At 47.1% G+C, this 24183-nt stretch overlaps 1 protein-coding gene across 1 annotated transcript in view; it reads left to right on the forward strand.

Annotated features, from left to right (window-relative positions):
* The first annotated feature begins 1874 nt into the window (after positions 1 to 1874).
* The window catches only part of TBCA (tubulin folding cofactor A), a 70379-nt gene continuing 48070 nt past the window's right edge, over positions 1875 to 24183 (forward strand). The window contains exon 1 of the mRNA XM_069749961.1: positions 1875 to 2020. Coding sequence (XP_069606062.1) covers positions 1968 to 2020 — 53 coding nt within the window. The 5' untranslated portion in view covers positions 1875 to 1967. The remainder of the gene's footprint in view (positions 2021 to 24183) is intronic.

The following is a 24183-nucleotide window of genomic DNA, read 5'->3' on the forward strand; positions in this document are numbered from 1 at the left end:
GCTGCAAGGCCCAATAAACACCCTCTAGGTTATCCTATGTAGTGTTTTTCCACAATTTAGCTGGAGACGGGTGGAAAAACACTAATAGGAAATTTGAGAAAAAATGTGCAGCAGGCTGCACTATGAGCAAAAAAGGACAACTGTGTGAGGCAGTGTGAACCCCCCCTGAGCTGAATACAACCGGGTATATGGCTGCACACAGACTACAGAGTGAGCTGCACACACACACACACACAGAGACCTTGCAGAACGCTGTTAAAACAGCGCTGCAAGGCAAGAGCAAGGTGAACAGTGAAGAACACACAGCGTTTTGCTAAATTAGCCTTTGGAAAGGAAAATAAAGCAATTAGCTATCTCAACTGGCCCTCAGTTAGAACACAGCGTCCTGTCCCTAACTGAAATCACAGCAGAGTGAGCGCAAAATGGCGGCAGCGTTTTTTATAGTGCAGAGTGACATCATTTCAGCAGCCAATCACAGCCTTGCCAGTACTTACATGCCCACCATGCTAAACAGGATGTGCCCACACTTCCAATCATTCCTCATTGGCTGCTGCGTTCAATTTGAATTCTGGGAGCTTCCGATTCCGGTATCCGATACGCGGGAAGTATCGGAATTCGGTATCGGAATTCCGATACCGCAAATATCGGCCGATACCCGATACTTGCGGTATCGGAATGCTCAACACTACTTCCTAATAAAAAAAAATGTTTATAAAATGATGCAAATGTGAAGCAGATGTGGGGGAAACGGTAGTTATTTATTTTGTGTGACACAGCTCTGATTTAAGGGCATAAAAATGTAAAGTTTAAATATTGTGACAGTTTCTAATTTTTTTGTCAAATGTTCGATATTTTTTTTATAAAGAAACATAAGTTATATCGACCAAAATTTACCAGTACCATGAAGGACAATGTCATGAACCTCCACATAAAGGGACAGTGGTCAGAATCGGAAAAATGAGGCCCGCTCATTAACCTACAATGTGTCTCGGTCCTTAAGGGGTTAAGTTAATAAAAAATTTTTTTAAAAACTACAAGTTTGGGCTCCTGGTGCTTGCTGTGTCCTGGAGAATCATGTGACCTGGTCACTTTTAGGCTATGTGCACACGTTCAGGAATTCATGCAGAAAATTCCTGTGAAAAACCGGACATTTTCTGCATGAAATCCGCAAGAAAACCGCATGCGTGTTTTGACGCGTTTTTGCAGCGGTTTTGACGCGTTTTTGCAGCGTTTTTTTCCGGACACTTCCAAATGCATTTTGGAGTGGGAAATCCGCAGAAAAACCGCAAAAAGATAGAGCATGTCCGGATTTTGTGCCTGATGCGTTTTTTTTGCGGAAAAAAACGCATCATGTGCACAAAACATGCGGAATTCATTCTAAATGATGGGATGCTTATTGTATGCGTTTTTTTTTTTGCGGTTTTATAGCGTTTTTATCGGGAAAAACCGCGAAAAAAACAGAACGTGTGAACACAGCCTTATTCCGCAATGAACGCCGGAAATGAAAAATTCAAGAAAAAAATGACAGAATTGCATTTTTTTTTCCTAGACTTTTCCCCTTTTTTTCAGTACACTATATGGCAAAGAAAGTGAATGGCGTCTTCTAAACTACAGCTCGTCTCGCATAACACAAGCCTCGTAGTTATGACGACTGAGAAATTAAAAAAAGGGGTTTTTGCTTTTGGAAGGAGGAATTAGAAATTAAATCACAAAAACAAAAATTGCCTCGGGCCTGCAAGAGTTAAACAGCACGCACTGCGCTCACAGCAGGGACCCTGCACACTGTCCTACAGCCCGACCCGCAAGGCCTCGCACGCAAGCGCAGTTTGCACACAAGCTCCTGATCCTCCCTGTGACGTCAGCCGCTGTCACGTTATACAGCCCGGCCGTAACTGTGCGTACTGCGCATGCTCGGTGGCCTCGCTAGGGACGGTATCGCGCTTGCATTACTAAAACCCTGGTAAAAGATGGCGGACCCACGGGTGAGGCAAATAAAGATCAAGACCGGCGTAGTGAAGCGGTGAGTGGAGTGGACAGGCGTGCGAGTGACTCTGAGTCGCCCCTGCCAGTAACAGACGCTACAGTAACGTGTCCGAACCGGAACACGTCCCCTGTCACGTATCTGCCGCACGTTATTATCCGCTGCTCATTCGTCTCCATCAGTGCCGTCTCGGGTGTAATCTGCGTCTATAACGTGATGCCGTGTGACGAGACTCCTGCCTAACTGCCTCTGTTACCCATAGCAACCAATCACCGTGCTGCTTTCATGTCGCATTCTACACATGAAAACATGAAAGCTACTATGTGAATGGCCACTCCGGTAAGCAATCACAGCACATCTCTTATTTTTTAGAGCTAGAAAACTGAATGAAAGCTGTGTTGTGACTGGTTGCTATGGGCAGTTTTGGATTACATTTACCTGTTGTTTTTTTTTTAAGAGGCAGCTGCATGTGTCACAGCTGTGTGACAGTCACAGCACATGCATGGAGAGCCTGTGTGTTGTGACTGTCGCACAGCTGTGACACATGCAGCTGCGGCGCTGGACAGCTGATTATCGGGAGCGCTCCAGGTATCCGGGTTCCCGCTGCAGCTGTTCGGTAAGCGCTATTAGCGAGCCGATTAAGAAGTGATCCGAAGACATTCGCTCGTGTCTAGTGAGGCTAGCAGTGCAATCCGCGTATTCTAATATCAGACAAATATTTTCAAACCGGATTTTACAGTCTTTCTGACATGGGCTTGCAAGTAGATTTCAAGTTTGAAACCTATTTATTAATTTATGCAGCTTATATTGTGAAATCTGGGGACTGATCAGCCATAAATGATCTTTATCTCAGCGATGTAAAGGTACCGTCACACATAATGATATCGTTAACGATATTGTTGCTTTTTGTGACGTAGCAACGATATCGTTAATGAAATCGTTATGTGTGACAGCGACCAACGATCAGGCCCCTGCTGGGAGATCGTTGGTCGCTGAGGAAAGTCCAGAACTTTATTTCGTCACTGGATCTCCCGTGGACATCGCTGAAACGGCGTGTGTGACGCCGATCCAGCGATGTCTTCACTGGTAACCAGGGTAAACATCGGGTTACTAAGCGCAGGGCCGCGCTTAGTAACCCGATGTTTACCCTGGTTACCAGCGTAAACGTTAAAAAAACAAACACTACATACTTACCTTCAACTGTCTGTCCCCGGCGCTCTGCTTCTCTGCACTCCTCCTGCATCCTGTGTCAGCGCCGGAAAGCACAGCAGTGACGTCACCGCTCAGCTTTCCGGCTGACCGGCGCTGACAGTGCAGAGGAAAGCAGACCGCCGGAGGACAGACAGCTGAAGGTAAGTATGTAGTGTTTGTTTTTTTAACGTTTACTCTGGTAACCATGGTAAACATCGGGTTACTAAGTGCGGCCCTGCGCTTAGTAACCCGATGTTTACTTTGGTTACCGGAGACCTCGGGATCGTTGGTCGCTGGAGAGCGGTCTGTGTGGCAGCTCTCCAGCGACCAAACAGCGACGCTGCAGCGATCGACATCGTTGTCGGTATCGCTGCAGCGTCGCTTTAGTGTGACGGTACCTTTAGACCATCAGAGGATTTAGTGCTTATCAAGGTGTCTTTGCCCAGCAGGTTGGTGTGAGTGCTGGCATTAAGATTCCCACTAGTGATGAGCGAATATACTCGTTGCTCGAGATTTCCAGAGCACGCTCGGGGCAGGGGGTCTCCGAGTATTTTTTAGTGATTTAGTTTTTCTTGCTGCAGCTGAATGATTTACATCTGTTAGCCAGCATAAGTACATGTGGGGGTTGCCTGGTTGCAAGGGAATCCCCACATGTACTTATGCTGGCTAACAGATGTAAATCATTCAGCTACGGTGAGGAAAAGTAAATCTCGAGCACTAAAAAATACTTGGAGGACCCCCGAGTGTGCCCGGGAAATCTCGAGTATATTCGCTCATTACTAATCCCCACCAGTTTGGTCTAGATTGACTGTCCTAAGCCTGGCTATAAACTTTAGAAGGCTGTGGCTGGTTGATGCTTCAGATTATTGTTCAGTCAACTCTTCCATACATCCATGCGCTCTCTCGACTGAGCACTCCTGTGTTCTGAGAAAGCGGCCAGTTGACTTAGGCTATGTGCACACTTTGCAGATTCCACTGCGGATTTTTCCGCAGCGGAATAGCAAAATCCGCAGTGAAAACCCATCGCGGTTTTTACTGCGTTTTCTTCTGCGGATTTTCAACTGCAGTTTTCTATTGGAGCAGCTGAAAATCCGCAGAAAAGAAGTGACATGCTGCGGAATGTAATCCGCAGCGTTTCCGCGCGGATTTTTCTGCAGCATGTGCACAGCGTTTTTTGTTTCCCATAGGTTTACATTGAAATGTAAACTCATGGGAAACTGCTGCGGATCCGCAGCGGTCAAATCCGCTGCAGATCCGCAGCAAAATCCGCAAAGTGTGAATATAGCCTTAAGGTACCTTCACACATAACGATATCGTTAACGATATCGTTGCTATTTGTGACGTAGCAACGATATCGTTAATGAAATCGTTATGTGTGACAGCGACCAACGATCAGGCCCCTGCTGGGAGATCGTTGGTCGCTGAATAAAGTCCAGAACTTTATTTCGTCGCTGGACTCCTGCTGACATCGCTGGATCGGCGTGTGTGACACCAATCCAGCGATGTCTCCACTGGTAACCAGGGTAAACATCGGGTAACTAAGCGCAGGGCCGCGCTTAGTAACCCGATGTTTACCCTGGTTACCATGCTAAAAGTAAAAAAAAACAAACACTAGATACTTACCTACAGCCGTCTGTCCTCCAGCGCTGTGCTCTGCTCTCCTCCTGTACTGTCTGTGAACCGGAAAGCAGAGCGGTGACGTCACCGCTCTGCTTTCCGGCTCCCAGACAGTACAGGAGGAGAGCAGAGAAGCAGAGCACAGCGCTGGAGGACAGACGGCTGTAGGTAAGTATGTAGTGTTTGTTTTTTTTTACTTTTAGCATGGTAACCAGGGTAAACATCGGGTTACTAAGCGCGGCCCTGCGCTTAGTTACCCGATGTTTACCCTGGTTACGGGGGACCTCGGGATCGTTGGTCGCTGGAGAGCGGTCTGTGTGACAGCTCTCCAGCGACCAAACAGCGACGCTGCAGCGATCCGGATCGTTGTCGGTATCGCTGCAGCGTCGCTTAATGTGAAGGGGCCTTTATTTTAGTGGGAACAATGCAATCTACTGACCAAGATTGGACATATCTGAATGACATCTCTCCCAACAATCGGTCGGCCGGCCCCCTCATATGCTTCATGCTGTCATCCGAACCCTCTAATATTGGAGGGTTCAGCCGACATTAGTCTAATGTGTATGTGGGCTTTAACCCCTTAAGCCCCGAGGGTGGTTTGCACGTTAATGACCGGGCCAATTTTTACAATTCTGACCACTGTCCCTTTATGAGGTTATAACTCTGGAACGCTTCAACGGATCTTGGCGATTCTGACATTGTTTTCTCGTGACATATTGTACTTCATTTTAGTGGTAACATTTATTCGATATAACTTGCGTTTATTTGTGAAAAAAACGGAAATTTGGCGAAAATTTAGAAAATTTCGCAATTTTCCAACTTTAAATTTTTATGCCCTTAACTCACAGAGATATGTCACGCAAAATACTTAATAAGTAACATTTCCCACATGTCTACTTTACATCAGCACAATTTTGGAACCAAAATTTTTTTTTGTTAGGGAGTTATAAGGATTAAAAGTTGACCAGCAATTTCTCATTTTTACAACACCATTTTTTTTTTTTTAGGGACCACATCTCATTTGAAGTCATTTTGAGGGGTCTATATGATAGAAAATACCCAAGTGTGACACCATTCTAAAAACTGCACCCCTCAAGGTGCTCAAAACCACATTCAAGAAGTTTTATTAACCCTTCAGGGGTTTCACAGGAATTTTTGGAATGTTTAAATAAAAATGAATATTTAACTTTTTTTCACACAAAATTTATTTCAGCTCCAATTTGTTTTATTTTACCAAGGGTAAGAGGATAAAATGGATGCCAAACGTTGTTGTACAATCTGTACTGAGTACGCTGATACCCCATATGTGGGGGTAAACCACTGTTTGGGCGCATGGCAGAGCTCGGAAAGAAAGGAGCGCCATTTGACTTTTCAATGCAAAATTGACAGGAATTGAGATGGGACGCCATGTTGCGTTTGGAGAGCCCCTCATGTGCCTAAACATTGAAACCCCCCACAAGTGACACCATTTTGGAAAGTAGACACCCTAAGGAACTTATCTAGATGTGTGGTGACCACTTTGACCCACCAATTGCTTCACAGAAGTTTATAATGCAGAGCCGTAAAAATAAAAAATCATATTTTTTCACAAAAATGATCTTTTCGCCCCCAATTTTTTATTTTCCCAAGAGTAAGAGAAGAAATTGGACCTCAAAAATTGTTGTCCAATTTGTCCTGAGTACGCTGATACCCCATATATGGGTGTAAACCATTGTTTGGGCGTATGGCAGAGCTCATAAGGGAAGGAGCGCCATTTTACTTTTCAATGCAAAATTGACTGGAATTGAGATGAGATGCCATGTTGCGTTTGGAGAGCCCCTGATGTGCCTAAACATTGAAATCCCCACAAGTGACACCATTTTGGAAAGTAGACTCCTTAAGGAACTTATCTAGAGGTGTGGTGAGCACTTTGACCCAACAAGTGCTTCACAGAAGTTTATAATGCAGAGCCGTAAAAATAAAAAATCATATTTTTTCACAAAAATGATCTTTTCGCCACCAATTTTTTATTTTCCCAAGGGTAAGAGAAGAAATTAGACCACAAAAGTTGTTGTGCAATTTGTCCTGAGTGCGACGATACCCCATATGTGGGGGTAAACCACTTTTTGGGCGCATAGCAGAGCTCGGAAGGGAAGGAGCGCCATTTGACTTTTCAATGCAAAATTGACTGGAATTAAGATGGGACACCATGTTGGTTTGGAGAGCCCCTGATGTGCCTAAACATTAAAACCCCCCACAAGTGACACCATTTTGGAAACTAGACCCCCTAAGGAACTTATCTAGATGTGTTTTGAGAGCTTTGAACCTCCAAGTGTTTCACTACAGTTTATAACGCAGAGCCGTTAAATTAAAAAAAATTTTTTTCGCAAAAATTATTTTTTAGCCCCCAGTTTTGTATTTTCACAAGGGTAACAGAATAAATTGGACCCCAAAAGTTGTTGTCCAATTTGTCCTGAGTACGCTGATACCCAATATGTGGGGGGAGAACCACTGTTTGGGCGCATGGCAGAGCTCGGAAGGGAAGGAGCGCCATTTGGAATGCAGACTTAGATGGATTGGTCTGCAGGAGTCACGTTGCATTTGGAGAGCCCCTGATGTACCCAAACAGTACAAACCCCCCACAAGTGACCTCATATTGGAAACTAGACCTCCCACGGAACTTATCTAGATGTGTTGTGAAAACTTTGAACCCCCAAGTGTTTCACTACAGTTTACAACGCAGAGCCGTGAAAATAAAAAATCCTTTTTTTTTTCCCACAAAAATGATTTTTAGCCCCCCAAATTTTTATTTTCCCAAGGATAACAAGAGAACTTGGACCCAAAAAGTTGTTGTCCAATTTGTCTCGAGTACGATGATACCCCATATGTTGGGGTAAACACCTGTTTGGGCGCACGGGAGAGCTCGGAAGTGAAGGAGCACTGTTTTACTTTTTCAATGCAGAATTGGCTGGAATTGAGATCGGACGCCATGTCACGTTTGGAGAGCCCCTGATGTGCCTATACAGAGGAAACCCCCCAATTATAAATGAAACCCTAATCCAAACGCACCCCTAACCCTAATCCCAACTGTAACCCTAACCACACCTCTAACCCTGACACACCCCTAACCCTAATCCCAACTGTAGCCCTAACCACACACCTAACCCTGACACACCCCTAATTCTAATCCCAACCCTAATCCCAACCGTAAATATAATCCTAGCCCTAACCCTAGCCCTAACCCTAATGGGAAAATGGAAATAAATAAATTTTTTTTTAATTTTATTATTTTTCCCTAAGGCTAGGTTCACATTGCGTTAGGGAAATCCGTTTAGCGCTAGCGGATTGCGCTAACGCAATGTCTTTTTAGGTGTCGTGTTTAGTGGTCGCGTTAACGTCCCCGCTCTGGAAGATCGGGGATCGGACCTCGGGCGCGCCGCGGACGCTGCGAGCAGCGTCCGAGGCGCGCCACAAAAGAACGGCACCTTGCTAGCGCGAGCCGAAAATGGCACGCTCTAGCGATGCGCTACACCCGAAAATCACATTGCTGTCAATGGGTGTGCTAACGGACCCGTTGCACGGCGTTAATTGTGACATTTTCGCCATGCAACGCTGTCTGTTTGATTTACTTTTATAGCGTTTTTTATATCGGATTTTTATGATTGGCAGCCTTCACACACTAAAAGACGCTTTTTATAGCAAAAAAGTTTTTGCATCTCCACATTTTGAGACCTATAATTTTTCCATATTTTGGTCCACAGTCATGTGAGGTCTTGTTTTTTGCGGGACGAGTTGACGTTTTTATCGGTTACATTTTCGGACACGTGACAGTTTTTGATCGCTTTTTATTCCGATTTTTTTTTTTTTTGTGAGGCAGAATGACCAAAAACCAGCTATTCATGAATTTCTTTTGGGGGAGGCGTTTATACCGTTCCGCGTTTGGTAAAATTGATGAAGCAGTTTTATTCTTCGGGTCAGTACGATTACAGCGATACCTCATTTATATATTTTTTTTTTTTTTTTATGTTTTGGCGCTTTTATACGATAAAAGCTATTTTATAGAAAAAATAATTATTTTGGCATCGCTTTATTCTGAGGACTATAACTTTTTTTTTTTTTTTTGGTTATGATGCTATATGGCGGCTCGTTTTTTGCGGGACAAGATGACGTTTTCAGAGATACTATGGTTATTTATATCCGTCTTTTTGATCGCGTGTTATTCCACTTTTTGTTCAGCGTTATGATAATAAAGCGTTGTTTTTTGGCTCGTTTTTTTTTTTTTTTTCTTACGGTGTTCACTGAAGGGGTTAACTAGTGGGCCAGTTTTATAGGTCGGGTCGTTACGGACGCGGCGATACTAAATATATGTACTTTTATTGTTTTTTTGTTTTTTTTTTAGATAAAGAAATGTATTTATGGGAATAATATATATTTTTTTTTCTTCTTTATTTAGGATTTTTTTTTTTTATTTTTTTTTTTACACGTGTGGAAATTTTTTTTTTTTTTACTTTTTCACTTTGTCCCGGGGGGGACATCACAGATCACCGATCTGATAGTGTGCACAGCACTCTATCAGATCGGTGATCTGACATACAGCCGGGCAGGATTAAAGCTGCAGCTGCAGCCTGATCCTGACCCGGAAGTGCTCCCTGCAGGACCCGGATGCAGCTCGGCGGCCATTTTGGATCTGGGGACTGCAGGGAGAAGACGTTCGGTACACGGTGAGCACATCACCGTGTACCGATCGTCTCAGGGAAGCCCGCAGGGAGCCCCCTCCCTGCGCGATGCTTCCCTGCACCGCCGGCACACCGCGATCATCTTTGATCGCGGTGTGCCGGGGGTTAATGTGCCGGGAGCGGTCCGTGACCGCTCCTGGCACATAGTGCCGGATGTCAGCTGCGATAGGCAGCTGACACTCGGCCGCGCTCCCCCTGTGAGCGCGGCCGATCGCATATGACGTACTATCCCGTCACTGGGAATTAAGTCCCAGGTCACCTGGACGGGATAGTACGTCTTATGGGATTAAGGGGTTAAGAAGACACCAATAGTATAAAAAACCCAGACAGTTCTCTGCTCCAGGCGCAACGAAAATTTGTCTAAAGGCAGCAAATGTGCTAACTAATGTTTTTGTTTTGTCATTTTATGTGTTGAACTTCCTATATCTCCAGTGCATTTACTCCACTCCCCCAAACCCCCCACCCCCCAATGGCTACGATCGCTCTGATTGGCTGTTGAAAGTGACGTTTCTCTTTCAATCAGAGCAATTGTAATATTTCACCAATGAAAATTGGTGAAATATTACAATCCAGCCATGGCCGATGCTGCAATATCATCGGCCATAGCTGGAGACCGCGATCTGCCCCCGCCACCGATCCACCGCAGCCGTCCTCCGTCCTGTCCTCTGCTCCCCTCCGTCCTCCTGTCCACTCCCCCCGTGCTCCGATCCCACCCCCCTGTACTTACCGAGCTCCGGTGTCCGTCCGTCTTCTCCATGGGCGCCGCCATCTTCCAAAATAGCGGGCGCAGACTCTGCCGGCAGATTCGTTCCAGGTACATTTTGATCGCTGTGATAGGTTCTATCACAGCGATCAAAATAAAAAAAAAAAATGATAATAAATACACCCCCCCCCCCCCCTTTATCACCCCCATAGGTAGGGACAATAATAACATAAAGAAAATATATTTACTTTTATTTTTCCACTAGGGTTAGGGTTAGAACTAGGGTCAGAAATAGGGTTAGGGTCAGAATTAGGCTATGTGCACACGGTGCGGATTTGGCTGCAGATCCGCAGCGGATTGGCCGCTGCGGATTTGTAGCAGTTTTCCATCACGTTTACAGTACCATGAAAACCAAATCCGCTGTGCCCATGGTGCAGAAAATACCGCGCGGAAAAGCTGCATTGTATTTTTCCCTTCCCCCATGACGGCACACCTGAGAGAGGGGATCCGCCCAGCCAGGACAGGAAACCCTACTGAAAATAAAAGGGCGGTACCTCTCCCTCGCTTCAGTTGGGTTTCCTGTCCTGACAGGGACCCTCTTACTGAACACGGCGGTTCACTTACCCAGGTCCCGTCCCGGCGTGGAAGAACAGGCAGCGCCTGTGCGTTGGGTTCGGGGGTCTGGAAGCACCGTCCGCAGGTCCTCCGGGTCTCTGCGGGCGTTGAGCAGCATGGTCAGAGGGCTGTGTTCCCTTCCATGGCTGCCACGCCGCCCTCCCCTCTCTGCCGGCGTCCAGGTGCGGTGGCCGCTTCCGGGTCGCTCGTCTGACGTCACGCGCAAGGCATGCTGGGAATGGGCGTGCCCGCGTGACGTCGGGGGCAGGCGCCGGATCCAAGATGGCGGCGCCCATGATGAGAACGCCGGCCGGTGGGAGGGGGTTAATTTGGGCCCCATAAAAGGGGGTTAGACCACAGAAGACGCGCTCATGTCCATAAACTTCACCATGGAAGTAGGACAACAGGAGCAGCAGCAGCAGCCGCCTTCACAGCAGCAGCAGCAGCAAATGGAGCTCTCACCAGATGCCTTGCCGAGCCACCAGCATACCAAGAGCAGCCGCTCAAGTGGTAGGAACAGCAGTCGCTCTGTCCGGCAGGATTCGTCAGCGTCCAGGAGGGACGCTTCACGTGCATCTGTCCAGCCTCCAAAATCGGTACCCTTGATTGTCGGTGGTGGTGAGTGATCTACATGAATGTAACCCTTATGGTAACAGGGTCCATTTTTGTCTGTTTTGATCACTAGGGGTCCAAGAAAGCGGTTGGTAAAACAAAGAACCGAGAGTGTGCCCTTTGTAGAAACCCGCTTGCAGTTCAGTGGCAGAAGGATCTCTGTGCTGACTGCATTACGAAAACCATACAAGAAGAGACCCCTAATTTTGCCACTAGCCTAAAAGCCATAATACAGGCTGAAATAAAAGACTCCTTAAAATTGGCCCTTAGCGAACCAAGAAGGAGAAGCCGTAAGGCGTCCACAGACTCAGATGCCTCTCAGAGACAGGGGAGTCATAAAACATCCCGGTCTCCCTCTACCTCCTCGGCCTCTGTCCAGTCTTCAGATTCCTCCTCAGACAGTGATTCAGGAGGTCGTCCATGTTTCCCAACTGAGGACGTAGATAAACTGGTCAAAGCAGTTAGATCTGCAATGGGGCTTAAAGAGGAGAAGACACCTAGGTCACTAGAAGATGTCATGTTTGGTGGCCTAGAAGAGAAAAGGAAACGCACGTTTCCAGTTAATGCAAAAATAAAAGCATTAATTGACAAAGAGTGGAAAAAGCCTGAAAAAATGGGTTCCTTGCCCTCTTCATCCAAAAGGAGATATCCTTTTGAGGATAAAGACTCTGAGTCCTGGGAGAAAATCCCTAAGATTGACGGGGCAGTAGCCAAATGTTTAAAAAAATCATCCCTTCCGTTAGAGGACTCTGGTGTTCTCAAAGACCCGCTTGATTAAAAAGCAGATAGTTTCCTGAGACACATCTGGGAAGCCTCAGCGGGGGGCCTTAAGCCGGCGATTGCGGGAACATGTATGGCCCGTGCCCTAATGGTCTGGCTACATCAGGTAGAAGATCAACTGAAAAACAAAGTACCCAGAACTGACATCCTTGCAAATATTTCTTTGCTACAAGGAGCAGCAGCTTTTTTGGCAGACTCTTCTGCGGATTCCGCAAGACTAACAGCTAGAGCCACGGGTTTGTCCAACGCGGCAAGAAGAGCCCTCTGGCTCAAAGGTTGCCCGGGGGATTTGCCATGTAAACACAAACTGTGTTCTATCCCATGTGACGGCCAACTTCTCTTCGGTAAAAAACTTGAAGACATCCTGGAACATGCAGGAGATAAGAAGAAAGGTTTTCCCAACATCCCTAAAGATCCTAAAAAACCTTTTTTTCGGAGGAGAAGATATAATAGAGGTCGCCCCCCAGGGGAGAGGAAAAATTGGGACTTTAGAGATAAAAGAGGATCGGGCTATATGTTTAAAGGGCCCTCCACATCGGCAAAAAAATCCTCCCAATGACATTACGCCAGAAGTGGGAGGAAGACTCTCCCTCTTCTTTCCGGCCTGGGTAAATATCTCCCCCAGTATCTGGGTCACGAACATCATCAGAGACGGCCTAAAAATAAAATTCGTCTGTCCTCCCAGACGAAACTTCATAATAACTCCCCGACGGAAGTCTCAGCAGGAACAATCTGCCCTAGAAACCGAGATCTTGGGACTTGTCCACAAAAATGTTCTTCAGGAGGTCCCGGTTCAGGAAGAAGGAGAGGGGTTTTACTCCCCCCTCTTCTTGATCCAAAAACCGGATGGTTCTTGGAGAACTATTATAAATCTAAGAAAGCTCAACCAATCCATAGAGAACTACACTTTCAAGATGGAGTCTATAAACACGACCATAAAACTTCTCTTCCAGCACTGCTTCATGGCAGTAATAGACTTAAAGGATGCTTACTACCATATACCAATACATCAGGAATATCGGAAATACTTGAGGGTAGCTCTCTATATTCAAAATCAGGTAAAGCATTTTCAATATACAGCTCTTCCATTCGGCCTGTCTACAGCCCCCAGAGTTTTCACCAAAGTGATGGTGGAAGTGATGTCATACCTCCGGTCCCGGGATGTAGTAATTGTCCCATATCTGGACGATTTCCTGGTAATAGGGAGGTCAGAGTCCCACTGCACTCATCAAATATCAGTGGTAACATCAACTCTAATGGAGCTGGGTTGGATAATAAACATCCCCAAATCCAGACTACTGCCAGTAAAAATACAGTCCTTCCTGGGGTTAATACTGGACTCCGAGCGTCAGCTCTGCCTCCTTCCACAAAACAAAGTGGACAAGATAATAAACCTGACCAGTACAGCAATACGTCAACCCGCAATGACTCTCAGAAAGGCGATGTCCCTTCTAGGCTCATTAACATCGTGTATACCGGCAGTAGAATGGGCACAATTCCACCTAAGACAACTACAGTGGGAAGTTCTCTCAGCTCAAAGACTGTTAAGAGGGCATTTAGAAGGAAATCTATGTCTCTCCCTGAGCGTAAGGGATTCCCTAGCTTGGTGGACTGTAGAACACCACCTGACAAAGGGGGTCCGGTGGAAAAATCCGGTCATAGACATCATCACGACCGACGCAAGCGGTACAGGTTGGGGAGCTCATCTGAGATCTCACTCTGTACAAGGTACCTGGTCCATAAGAGAAAACAACTATGGATCAAACGAAAAAGAGCTATGGGCAGTGGAGAAAGCCCTAAGACATTTTCTCCCTTTACTCCAGGGTCGCCATACTCGAATCCTAACAGACAATCGAGCAGTGGTGGGCGTATGTCAATCATCAGGGAGGAACGAGGTCCAAAGGCCTCATGAATGCGTCAAAACTCCTCTGCCAACTGGCGGAACAACACCTGTTATCTCTGTCGGCACTACACATCAGGGGCATAGAAAACACTCAAGCAGACTTCCTGAGTCGCAGAGGCTTAAGACAGGGGGATTGGTCCTTAAACCCCCAGATATTTCAGCAAATAGTCCAAGCCTGGGGCTCACCAGAAATAGACTTGTTTGCCAATTCTCACAACAAAAAAGTCAGAAAATTCTGCTCCTTGAATCCAAGAGAACATCCCTTCGCAGTAGATGCCCTACTAATACCTTGGAAGTTTTCTCTGGCCTACGCATTCCCCCCCGATAGTGATGATCCCAGCTGTGATCCGGAAGATCAGAGAGGATCAGGCGAGGATTATCCTCATAGCTCCATTTTGGCCAAGGAGACCATGGTTCTCCCTTCTAAGACAGATGTCGTTAACAGATCCATGGATTTTGCCAGAAATTCCGGACCTACTAACCCAGGGCCCAGTAACCCACTCTCAGGTGAAGGGCTTCTATCTGGCAGCCTGGAATTTGAGAGGGCGTTACTAAGTCGCCATGGATTCTCACCATGATTCTCACCAGGTTTAATCTCCACCCTGTTGAAAAGCAGAAAACCCATAACTTCTAGAATCTATGGTAGGACATGGAAAAAATTTCTTGACTTCCTGGGTGAACCATTGGGGGAGGTGGCTCCAGTGGGTCCTATCCTAGAATTTCTGCAAGCAGGATTACATCTTGGGTTAGCAACCAGCACCCTTAAAGTTCAGGTTTCAGCCTTGGGGGCCCTGTATAACTGTAATCTTGCCTTAAATAGATGGGTTTCATGATTCATAAAATCTTGCAGTAGATCTCGGCCGGTCGTTATCCCAAAAATCCCTCCTTGGGATCTAAATTTGGTCTTAGAAGCTCTAACTAAACACCCGTTCGAGCCCTTACAGGAGTTATCACCTAAATTACTTACCCTTAAAACAGTTCTTCTAGTAGCCCTAACATCGGCACGTAGGGTAAGTGATTTGCAAGCCCTGTCAATATCCCCTCCTTATACTCAGGTTTTTGATGACAGGATCGTTCTAAGACCGGACCCGGCTTATCTCCCCAAGGTGGTTCAAAAGTTCCATAGGAGTCAAGAGATTACCTTACCATCTTTCTGTAGTAATCCCAAAAATCCAGGGGAACAAAAGTTCCACATGCTAGATGTGAGAAGATCTATGTTACAGTACATATCTATGACTAGTCAGTGGAGGAAAGACCAAACCCTATTCATAGCCTTTCAGGGTAGCAAAAGAGGGTGTGGGGTAGCTAAAAGTACTATTGCTAGATGGATTAGGGAGGCCATTAGTTTATCCTACTCTGCGGGTGGCACTCCGGTTCCTGAAGGCATCAAGGCTCACTCTACCAGAGCCATGGCTACCTCCTGGGCGGAAAAGGCTGAGGTATCAATTGATCAAATTTGCAAGGCCGCTACCTGGTCCTCACCCTCAACTTTTTTCAAGCACTACCGGCTAGACCTTTCCTCCTCTGCTGACCTAACCTTTGGTAGAAGGGTACTCCAAGCGGTGGTCCCTCCCTAAGGTTTCATTCTACAAAAGTCTCTCAGGTGTGCCGTCATGGGGGAAGGGAAAACACCAGGGTTACTTACTGGTAACAGGTTTTTCCGGAACCCATGACGGCACCTGTATATTCCCCCCCCTTTATCACCCTTTCGGTGTGCAGTATTGTTTTGGGTGCTTTTTTAGTTAATATGATGTGGTGTTGGATTGCCATGTGTACTAACCAGGGGGGCCTCTCATGCTCTGAAAACCAACTGAAGCGAGGGAGAGGTACCGCCCTTTTATTTTCAGTAGGGTTTCCTGTCCTGGCTGGGCGGATCCCCTCTCTCAGGTGTGCCGTCATGGGTTCCGGAAAAACCTGTTACCAGTAAGTAACCCTGGTGTTTCCGCAGCATGTCAATTCTTTGTGTGGATTCTGCAGGGTTTTACGCTTGTTCCTCAATAGGAATCCGCAGGTGAAATCCGCAGTGCGTTTTACCTGTGGATCTTTCAAAAACTGTGCGGAAAAATCCTCACACGAATCCGAAATGTGGGCACATAGCCTTAGGGTTAGGGAATTAGAGTTGGGGTTGGAATTAGGGTTAGGGTTGGAATAGGGTTAAGATTTGTGTTAGGGGTGTGCTGGGGTTAGGGTTAGGCTTGTGGTTAGGGTTGGGATTAGGGTTGAGGTTAGGGTTGGGATTAGGGTTGTGGTTAGAGTTGTGTTGGAGTTAGGGTTATGATTGGGGTTATGGCTATAGTTGGGATTAGGGTAGGGTTGTGATGGAGTTAGATTTGGGGGTTTCCACTGTTTAGGCACATCAGGGGTCTCAAAACGCGACATGGCGCCACCATTGATTCCAGCCAATCTTGCGTTCAAAAAATCAAACGGTGCTCCCTCCCTTCCGAGCCCCGATGTGCGCCCAAACAGTGGTTTACCCAAACATATTGGGCACAAGCATACTCAGGAAAAATTGCACAACAACTTTGGGGGTCTAATTTCTCCTGTTACCCTTGGGAAAATAAAAAAATAGGGTCTGAAAACTTATTTTTGTGGGGAAAAAAATGATTTATTTTCACGGCTCTGCGTTATAAATTTCTGTGAAGCACTTGGGGGTTCAAAGTGCTCACCACACATCTAGATAAGTTTGTTGGGGGGTCTAGTATCCAAAATGGGGTCACTTGTGGGGGTTTCTACTGTTTAGGCACATCAGGGGCTCTGCAAATGTAACATGGTGCCCGCAGACCATTCCATCAACGTCTGCATTCCAAAACGTCACTACTTCCCTTCTGAGCTCTGACGTGTGCCCAAATAGTGGTTTCCCCCCACATATAGGGTATTGGCGTGCTCAGGACAAACTGGACAACAACTTTTGGGGTCCAATTTCTCCTGTTACTCTTGTGAAAATAAAAAATTGTGGGCTAAAAAATAATTTTTGAGGAAAGAAAAATGATTTTTTATTTTCACAGCTTTGCGTTATAAACTTCTGTGAAGCACTTGGGGGTTCAAAGTGCTCATCGCACATCTAGATTAGTTCCTTGGGAGGTCTAGTTTCCAAAATGGGGTCACTTGTGGGGGAGCTCCAATGTTTAGGCACATCAGAGGCTCTCCAGACGCGACATGGTGTCCGGTAACAATTGGAGCTAATTTTTCATTCAAAAAGTCAAATGGCGCTCCTCTCCTTCCGAGCTCTGCCGTGTGCCCAAACAGTGGTTTACCCCCATATGTGAGGTATCAGTGTACTCAGGAGAAATTGCCCAACAAATGTTAAGATCCATTTTATCCTGTTGCCCATGTAAAAATGAAAAAATTGAGGCTAAAAATTTGGTATCGGCGTACTCAGAACAAATTGTACAATAACTTTTGGGGTCCACTTTCTCCTTTTACCCTTGGGAAAATAAAAAAATTGTTGCTAAAAGATCATTTTTGTGACTAAAAAGTTAAATGTTCATTTTTTCCTTCCATGTTGCTTCTGCTGCTGTGAAGCACCTGAAAGGTTAAAGGGAACCTGTCACCCCCAAAATGGATGGTGAGCTAAGCCCACCGGCATCAGGGGCTTATCTACAGCATTCTGTAGTGCATTCTGTAATGCTGTAGATAAGCCCCCGATGTATCCTAAAAGATGAGAAAAAGAGGTTAGATTATACTCACGCTGGGGCGGTCCCGGTCCAGTCCGATGGGTATCGCGGTCCGGTGCCTCCCATCTTCATCAGATGACGTCCTCTTCTGCTCTTCATGCTGCGGTGCAGGCGTACTTTGTCTGCCCTGTTGAGGGCAGAGCAAAGTACTGTAGTGGGCAGGCGCTGGGCCTCTCTGACCTTTCCCGGCACCTGCGCACTACAGTACTTTGCTCTGCCCTCAACAGGGCAGACAAAGTACACCTGCGCCAGAGCCGCGGCAAGAACACCAGAAGAGGACATCATCCTATGAAGATGGGAGGCCCCGGACCGCGACGCCCACCGGTTCGGACCGCCCGCCCAGGTGAGTATTATCTAACCTCTTTTTATTCAGTCGCCATGACAGCACCAACGAGAGAGGGGATCCACCCTTCAGGGACCGGAAACCTACAGAGATAAAAGGGCGGCACTTCTCTCCCGCATCAGTTGGTTTCCTGTCTCTGACAGGGGACCCTGCAGACATACCTTTTTGAAGAAGGTGAAGAAAGATGATTTGGACCCAGATCCGACACACCGAACCAGGAGGCAGGAGTTCCCCTTCCTTGGTGCTGATCGAAGTTCTGGAGGTGCCGCACCACCGAGGGCTGTGGGGGTAGGCAGCAGCAGAGCAGAAGCAGCCTTCAGGGGGAGTGCTGTCTTTTCGGTGTCCCATCGCCGCAGGTACGGGTGAGTACTATATGGGAGGCCCTATCCTCCGGGACTACGCGTCGGCGCCGACCGGGGGCTGTGTATCTGTGACAAGCGGCGCCGGCGTTCCACTCTGGCCGGGGGCTGTGTATCGGTGACAAGCGCCGTGTTCGGCGTTCAGGGAGCAGCGGGGCGCATCGGAAGTGACGCGTGAGAAGGGGCGGAGCCTAGAGCGTCGGCAGGCGATTGCGCATGCACTGCGCATCATCCACCGTGGTAAATAAGGTGGCGCCCTTTAGAATAACTCCGGAAACCGGGCGCTGAGCGGCTTCTATCGCAGGGGGGCCGGTTAGTTGGGATAAGGGAGCGGCGCTTGGCGGGCGGAGTTGGGCCGACGGCGGTGAGGTCTCGTGGGGAGGGGCCTCCCATCTACTGCATACCAGGCAGTTCACCAGGATTGGCCTGCTGACCCCTATCCGGGGGAGGTACCTAAAGGGGCCTCCTACTTAAAGATTCGGTTTGGGCTACCACAGGCTTCCTATCCATGTTATAATGGACTCTCAGGAGCAGGAACCGTTGCAGTCAGAGCAGCAATGTCAATCCTTGGAGAAGCCCCAAACAGTGAGCACCCAGCGGCGATCTAGTGGCAGTAGTTGTCCTGGAGGTGATAGAACTAATCAAAGTTCTAAAGCCGGAAAATCCTCAAGCTGTAAGGACGTTACAACGGCTCAGAGGGTCCCCCCGCAATCTACGGTACTACTCGGTTACTATAGGGGTAAGTGATCGTCAAGAAAGTTCACTTAGTGATGGGTGTCTCCCCTTATATTCCCTCTCTCCATATCCATCAGGGAAAAAAGCGGTCCTCTAAATCTATACACAAAGAATGTGCAGAATGTGGAATACCTCTTCCGGATGACTACATAAAGAAAACCGTGCATTCAGCGGTTGATAGCAGAGGAGACGCCAGATTTCGTTACCAGCCTAAGGCAGATGCTCAGGCAAGAGCTCAGGGGTTCAGTCAAATCCCTATCTCGAAATAGAGGGTCTAGAGAAATAGAACCTAAATCCCCAAGTTAATTTGAGGACAGTGATTCAGGGGAGCTGAAGTCAGAGGTTTCGCATACATAATCATCTTCCTCAGAGACTGAGTACGGTCATTCATGTTTTTCCTTTGACCGGATAGACCGCCTCGTCAAAGCAGTGAATAACACTATAGGAATTGAGGAAACTCCGTAAGAAAGATCTATGCCGGAGGTCATGTTTAAAGGTCTAGACCGTAAATCCCGCAGATGCTTTCCTGTAGTAGATAAAGTAAGTTCCCTCATTACACGAGAGTGGAAAAAGCCTGACAGGAAAGGTTCTCTACCTCCATCATTTAAGAGGAAGTATCCGTTTGAGGAGACAGCATCTGCGACATGGGATAAAGCCCCAAAACTTGATGCAGCCGTGGCTAAGGCTTCCAAGAAATCCTCACTACCGTTTGAGGATTTGGGAACTTTTAAAGGACCCGCTAGACAGGAGAGCCAATGTGTTTCTTAAGGGAGCCTGGGAAACATCAGCAGGGGCTCTCAGACCGTCAATTGCAGCCACCTGTACAGCACGCTCTATGATGGTGTGGCTGGACAGCCTGGAGGATCAGATTAAAAATAAGACCCCGAGAAATGAGTTATTATCCTCCCTTCCTATGATTCAGGGGTCTGCAGCTTATCTGGCTGATGCATCGGCAGATCTGGTACTTTCTAATTCAGCCCGTAGAGCCATCTGGTTGAAATGTTGGCAGGGGGACATGCAGGCCAGATCAAAGTTGTGCAGCATTCCATGTGAAGGGGCGCACCTATTCGGTCCAGTTTTGGATGAATTATTAGAAAAAGCAGGGGACAGTAAAAAACGATTCCCCTACCTAGGAAGACCCACCTACAGACGGGGCACTAACAGAAGGTGGTTTGACCGCACAAGGTCGAATAGAGCGAATCCCAGATATGACGCAAATAGGAAGAAAGGTAGAGGCTACATGTTTAACTCCTTTCGGGACAACAGAAAGCCACAATGACTTCCGGACCAGGTGGGAGGCAGACTTTTGGCCTTCTATCCGGCTTGGCTTAATATTTCCAATAGCCCATGGGTCCTGAAGACTATTAAATCTGGACTGAAGTTTGATTTTCAGAACATTCCTAATGACAAATTTCTGGTAACACCTGTACGTTCTTCACCTGCAGAACTGGCATTAGAGTCTGAGGTCCAGGAACTCTAGCAAAAAAGGCGTATTGGTGGAAGTTCCTGAAGCATAAAGGGGTAAGGGGTTTTATTCCCCCCTCTTCTTGATTAAAAAGCCAGACAATTCGTTTTGCACCATCATCAACCTTAAGGGCCTGAATAAATTTTTTATGGGTCCAATCATTTAAAATGGAGTCGGTCAAAACGGCAATAAAGCTATTGTTTGGCAAGTGTTTTATGGTAGTCTTAGATATTAAAGACGCCTATTATCATGTCCCTATACACGCAGACCTCCAGCGATATTTAAGGGTAGCAATCTTACTAGGCGGGAGGGTTAAACACTTCCAATACAGGGCACTCCCCTTTGGTGTTGCAGTTGCTCCTCGTGTGTTCACAAAGATAATGGTCGAGGTCATGGCACATCTTCATGAACAGGATATTCTAGTAGTTCTATATCTGGATGATCTATTGATAATTGGGAACTCAAAATCACACTGCTCGGCCCAACTAGATAAAGTAATTGCAGCCTTACAAAGGCTGGGTTGGATGATTTAATTTAAAAAAATCTCGGTTACAACCTCTAGAGGTTCAAGAATTCCTGGGTCTCATATTGGACTCAAGGTTGCAGGAATGCCGTCTACCAGATACAAAGGTAGAAAAAATTCAGCGGCAAATACTCAAGGTTGTTAATAATCCATCGGTAACATTAAGAGGAGCGATGTCACTGTTAGGCTCACTCACGTTGTGTATCCCGGCGGTTCTTTGGGCCCAGTACCACACGAGTCCTACAGTGGGATGTATTGTGCAATACTCATCTGTTAGAAGGCCACCTGGACAGTACCTTTTCCTTATCCGATGTCTCTATTCAGTCCTTGCGTTGGTGGTTACACACACTGAACCTGCGTACAGGTGTTCCCTGGATATACCATATATCTCGAGTGGTGACCACAGATGCTAGCCCCAGGGGATGGGGAGCACATACGGGGGATAGGTGGGTCCAGGGAGTTTGGTCACATTCTGGACAAAGCTTGTCCTCTAACCTTAGAGTTGTTGGCAGTAGAACGAGCTCTGAGTAATTTCCTTATGTCCTTACAGGGCCATCACGTCAGGCTATTCTCAGACAATCAAGTAACTGTAGCTTACATTAACCATCAGGGGGGAACCCGATCCAGATCTTTAATGGAAGTGGCGGGTCGTATCTTATAGATATCCGAAACTCATCTATTGTCACTCACATCGCTTCATATAAAGGGAAAACACAACATCATGGCCGATTACCTAAAGGTACTGTCACACTAAGCGACGCTGCAGCGATACCGACAACGATGTCTATCGCTGCAGCGTCGCTGTTTGGTCGCTGGAGAGCTGTCACACAGACAGCTCTCCAGCGATCAACGATCCCGAAGTCCCCGGGTAACCAGGGTAAACATCGGGCTACTAAGCGCAGGGCCGCGCTTAGTAACTCGATGTTTACCCTGGTTACCAATGTAAAAGTAAAATAACAAACACTACATACTTACATTCCCGGTGTCTGGTCATGTCCCTCGCCTTCAGCTTCCCGCACTGACTGAGCGCCGGCCGTAAAGTACAGCAGTGACGTCACCGCTGTGCTTTACGGCTGGTCGGCGCTCACCAGTCAGTGCGGGAAGCTGACTGCGAGGGGAGGGACATGACCAGACACCGGGAATGTAAGTATGTAGTGTTTGGTTTTTTTACATTTACAACGGTAACCAGGGTAAACATCGGGTTATGCATCTCCAGCGATGTCAGCGGGAGATCCAGCGACGAAATAAAGTGCTGGACTTTCCCCAGCGACCAACGATCTCCCAGCAGGGGCCTGATCGTTGGTCGCTGTCACACATAACGATTTCGTTAACGATATCGTTGCTACGTCACAAAAAGCAACGATATCGTTAACGATATCGTTATGTGTGACGGTACCTTAAGTCGCAGGAAACTCGGACAATGAGATTGGGTTCTCAATCAGACCATCTTCGACCAGATCATACTTCTCTGGGGGTGCCCAAATATAGACCTCTTCGCCAGCAGAGAGAACAAAAAGTGTCACTCCCTAAACCCCAGAGACAATCCGTACGCAGTGGGTGCCCTCCTGATTCCATGGCACTTCAATATGGCCTATGCCTTTCCCCCATTGAACTTGATCCCAATTTGTTCTGAGGAAGATTCAGGAGGACAGGGCTCGAGTAATCCTGATAGCGACGTTCTGGCCCAGGAGGCCGTGGTTTCCATGGCTGAGGAAAATGTCCATTTCTCAGCCTTGGATTCTCCCAGAACTCCCAGACCTCCTCTCACAAGGTCCAAATTTCTATCCACGAGTGTCCAATTTACATCTGATAGCGTGGGATTTGAAGGGTCATTACTAAAGAAAAGGGGTTTTTCACAAGGTCTTATTAATACTTTATTAAAAAGCAGGAAGGTTTCCACAACAAATATTTGTTAGTCTGGAAAAAATTCATGGTTGTTTCAGGATCAGAGCTGGGTCAAAAAATCAGTATTACTAAGATTCTGGAGTTCCTGCAGAGAGGTCTAGAGATGGGTTTAGCTACAAGCACCCTTAGAGTTCATGTGTCAGCTTTGGGGGCTTTGTACAATTGTAATTTAGCTAACAATTATTGGATTGCTAGATTTATCAAAGCAGCGGCTAGATCAAGACCCATTGTTAAGAAAAGACTTGCTCCGTGGGACTTAAAGGGAACCTGTCACCCCGAAAATCGCAGGTGATGTAAGCCCACCGGCATCAGGGGCTTATCTACAGCATTCTGTAATGCTGTAGATAAGCCCCCGATGTTACCTGAAAGAGGAGAAAAAGACGTTAGATTATACTCACCCAGGGGCGGTCCCGCTGCTGGTCCGGTCAGATGGGTGTCTCTGGTCCGCTGCGGCGCCTCCCATCTTCATTACAAGACGTCCTCTTCTGATCTTCAGCCACGGCTCCGGCGCAGCCGTACTTTGCTCTGCCCTCTTGAGGGCAGAGGATAGTACTGCAGTGTGCAGGCGCCGGAAAGGTCAGAGGCCCGGCGCCTGCGCACTGCAGTACTTTGTCTGCCCTCAACAGGGCAGAGCAAAGTACGCCTGCGCCGGAGCCGTAGCTGAAGATCAGAAGAGGACGTCTTGTAATGAAGATGGGAGGCGCCGCAGCGGACCAGAGACACCCATCCGACCTGACCAGCAGCGGGACCGCCCCTGGGTGAGTATAATATAACGTCTTTTTCTCCTCTTTCAGGTAACATCGGGGGCTTATCTACAGCATTACAGAATGCTGTAGATAAGCCCCTGATGCCGGTGGGTTTACGTCATCCGCGATTTTCGGGGTGACAGGTTCCCTTTAAACCTGCTACTTACAGCTTTGACTGAAGCCCCCTTTGAGCCAATAGAATCTGCTCCTATAAAAGTCCTGTCCTTAAAAACAGCTTTTGGTCGCTCTCACATCTGCAAGGAGAGTTAGTGACTTACAGGCCCTCTCTAGACAGCCTCCATACATTCAGTTTAGA

The sequence above is a fragment of the Ranitomeya imitator genome, chromosome 1 (assembly GCF_032444005.1).
Source record: "Ranitomeya imitator isolate aRanImi1 chromosome 1, aRanImi1.pri, whole genome shotgun sequence".
Classification (NCBI taxonomy): Eukaryota; Metazoa; Chordata; class Amphibia; order Anura; family Dendrobatidae; genus Ranitomeya; species Ranitomeya imitator.